The sequence below is a fragment of the Gavialis gangeticus genome, unplaced genomic scaffold (assembly GCF_001723915.1).
Source record: "Gavialis gangeticus isolate Ggan-Ray unplaced genomic scaffold, GavGan_comp1, whole genome shotgun sequence".
NCBI lineage: Eukaryota > Metazoa > Chordata > Crocodylia > Gavialidae > Gavialis > Gavialis gangeticus.
Window position 1 is genome coordinate 767,698 of NW_017729000.1, and position 1,418 is coordinate 769,115.

The window sequence follows — 1,418 nt, forward strand, 5'->3', positions numbered from 1 at the left end:
GTCCCCGGGAGCAGGGCTGCGTGCTCCTTGTCCCTTCCCGGGGCTGAGACCTCCGCACGCTCCCTGGGGCGCTGGAAGGGGGGAGGGCACGGGGTGCACCCTCTGGCCCCGGGTGCAAGAGCCAGGCCCCCGTGACGGGGATGCTGTGAACACGCTGGCCCCGTGTGCCCCCGTCCTGCGGGGAGCCGGCGGCCAGGCCCAGGGTCATGCCTGGTGTGTTTCTCAGCCCCCCCGCCAGGCGTCAGTGGGCACGGCGCGAGCGACCTCTGCAAACCCTTCTGGCCCAGGATGAGAGCTACCCGCTGCCGGCCTTCGCCCAGCCCCAGGCGCCGCCCCTGCCGCAGCCCGTCTCCATAGATGAGCCCCGCGCCTACGCCCTGGCCAGCACGCCGCCACGAATGCTGCACCCGGCTGCGCACCCGCCCCACCAGAACCCATTCATGGTGGATCTCCACGAGCAGGTGGGGGGGGTGTGGGGGGATTGGGTTCTCGCTTGACCCCCTGCCGTGACGAGCGCTGTGGCGGCAGTCTGGAGATGCCCCACACAGACCTCGCAGGGGTCCCCCGTGCCCCAAATCTCCGTGCTGCTGGGCCACTGCAGAAGAGCGCCTGGCAGACCGGCTGGGCTGGGCGCGGTGCAGTCGAGGCGCTTGGTCGCTACCTGCGCTGACAAGGAGGCCGGGCAGCCCCAGCACCGAGATGAGAGCCTGGCTGCCTGTGCTCGGAGCTGGCACGGAGTGTGGCCGGGAGGGCACGGCCGCTGTGGTGGGCTGATGCTCCCCGACGGGCATGGGTGCAGCAAACTGACAGCCAGGGTCTCTCCTGTAGGTGCACCAGGGCCCCGTCCCCCTCTCCTACACGGTGACCACGCTCACGACACAAGGCTTCCCCCTCCACACGGGCCAGCACATCCCCGGGTGCAGCGCGCAGCAGCTCCCAGCATGCTCCGTGATGTTCAGTGGCCAGCACTACCCGCTCTGCTGCCTCCCGCCCCCGGTGAGACCCTGCCGCGGTGCTGAGGGGGCAGGAGGAGCTGAGACCTGGGCGGCGCAGGCTGTACTGAGCCTGGAAGGGAACGGGGAGGGGGCATCTTTGGCTGCCTGAACAGCAGGAAGGATTGGGGGTGGGGGCGAAGGGGACGGGGGGGCCGCTGCGCGGCGGGTCCTGGGCACTGCTGATGGCTGCTCTGCTTCTGTCTCTCTCAGCTGATCCAGGCATGCGCCATGCAGCAGCTGCCCGTCTCCTACCAGACCTTCCCCCCGCTCATCTCCAGTGACCATTACATCCTGCACCCGCCACCGCCCGTGCCGCCGCACCAGCCCCCACACATGGCTCCCCTCGGCCAGTTTGTCCCTCTGCAGGCCCAGCACCCACGCATGGTGAGCCCCTGCTCAGCCGCGGGGAGGGGAGGACAGGTG

At 70.3% G+C, this 1,418-nt stretch overlaps 1 protein-coding gene across 1 annotated transcript in view; it reads left to right on the forward strand.

Moving 5' to 3' along the window:
• Positions 1 to 1,418, forward strand: part of RNF44 (ring finger protein 44) — a gene marked incomplete at its 3' end in the record, with an annotated part of 9,593 nt that overhangs the window by 5,318 nt on the left and 2,857 nt on the right. Inside the window, exons 2-4 of the mRNA XM_019505949.1 lie at positions 227 to 461; positions 829 to 996; positions 1,206 to 1,379. Coding sequence (XP_019361494.1) covers positions 227 to 461; positions 829 to 996; positions 1,206 to 1,379 — 577 coding nt within the window. The remainder of the gene's footprint in view (positions 1 to 226; positions 462 to 828; positions 997 to 1,205; positions 1,380 to 1,418) is intronic.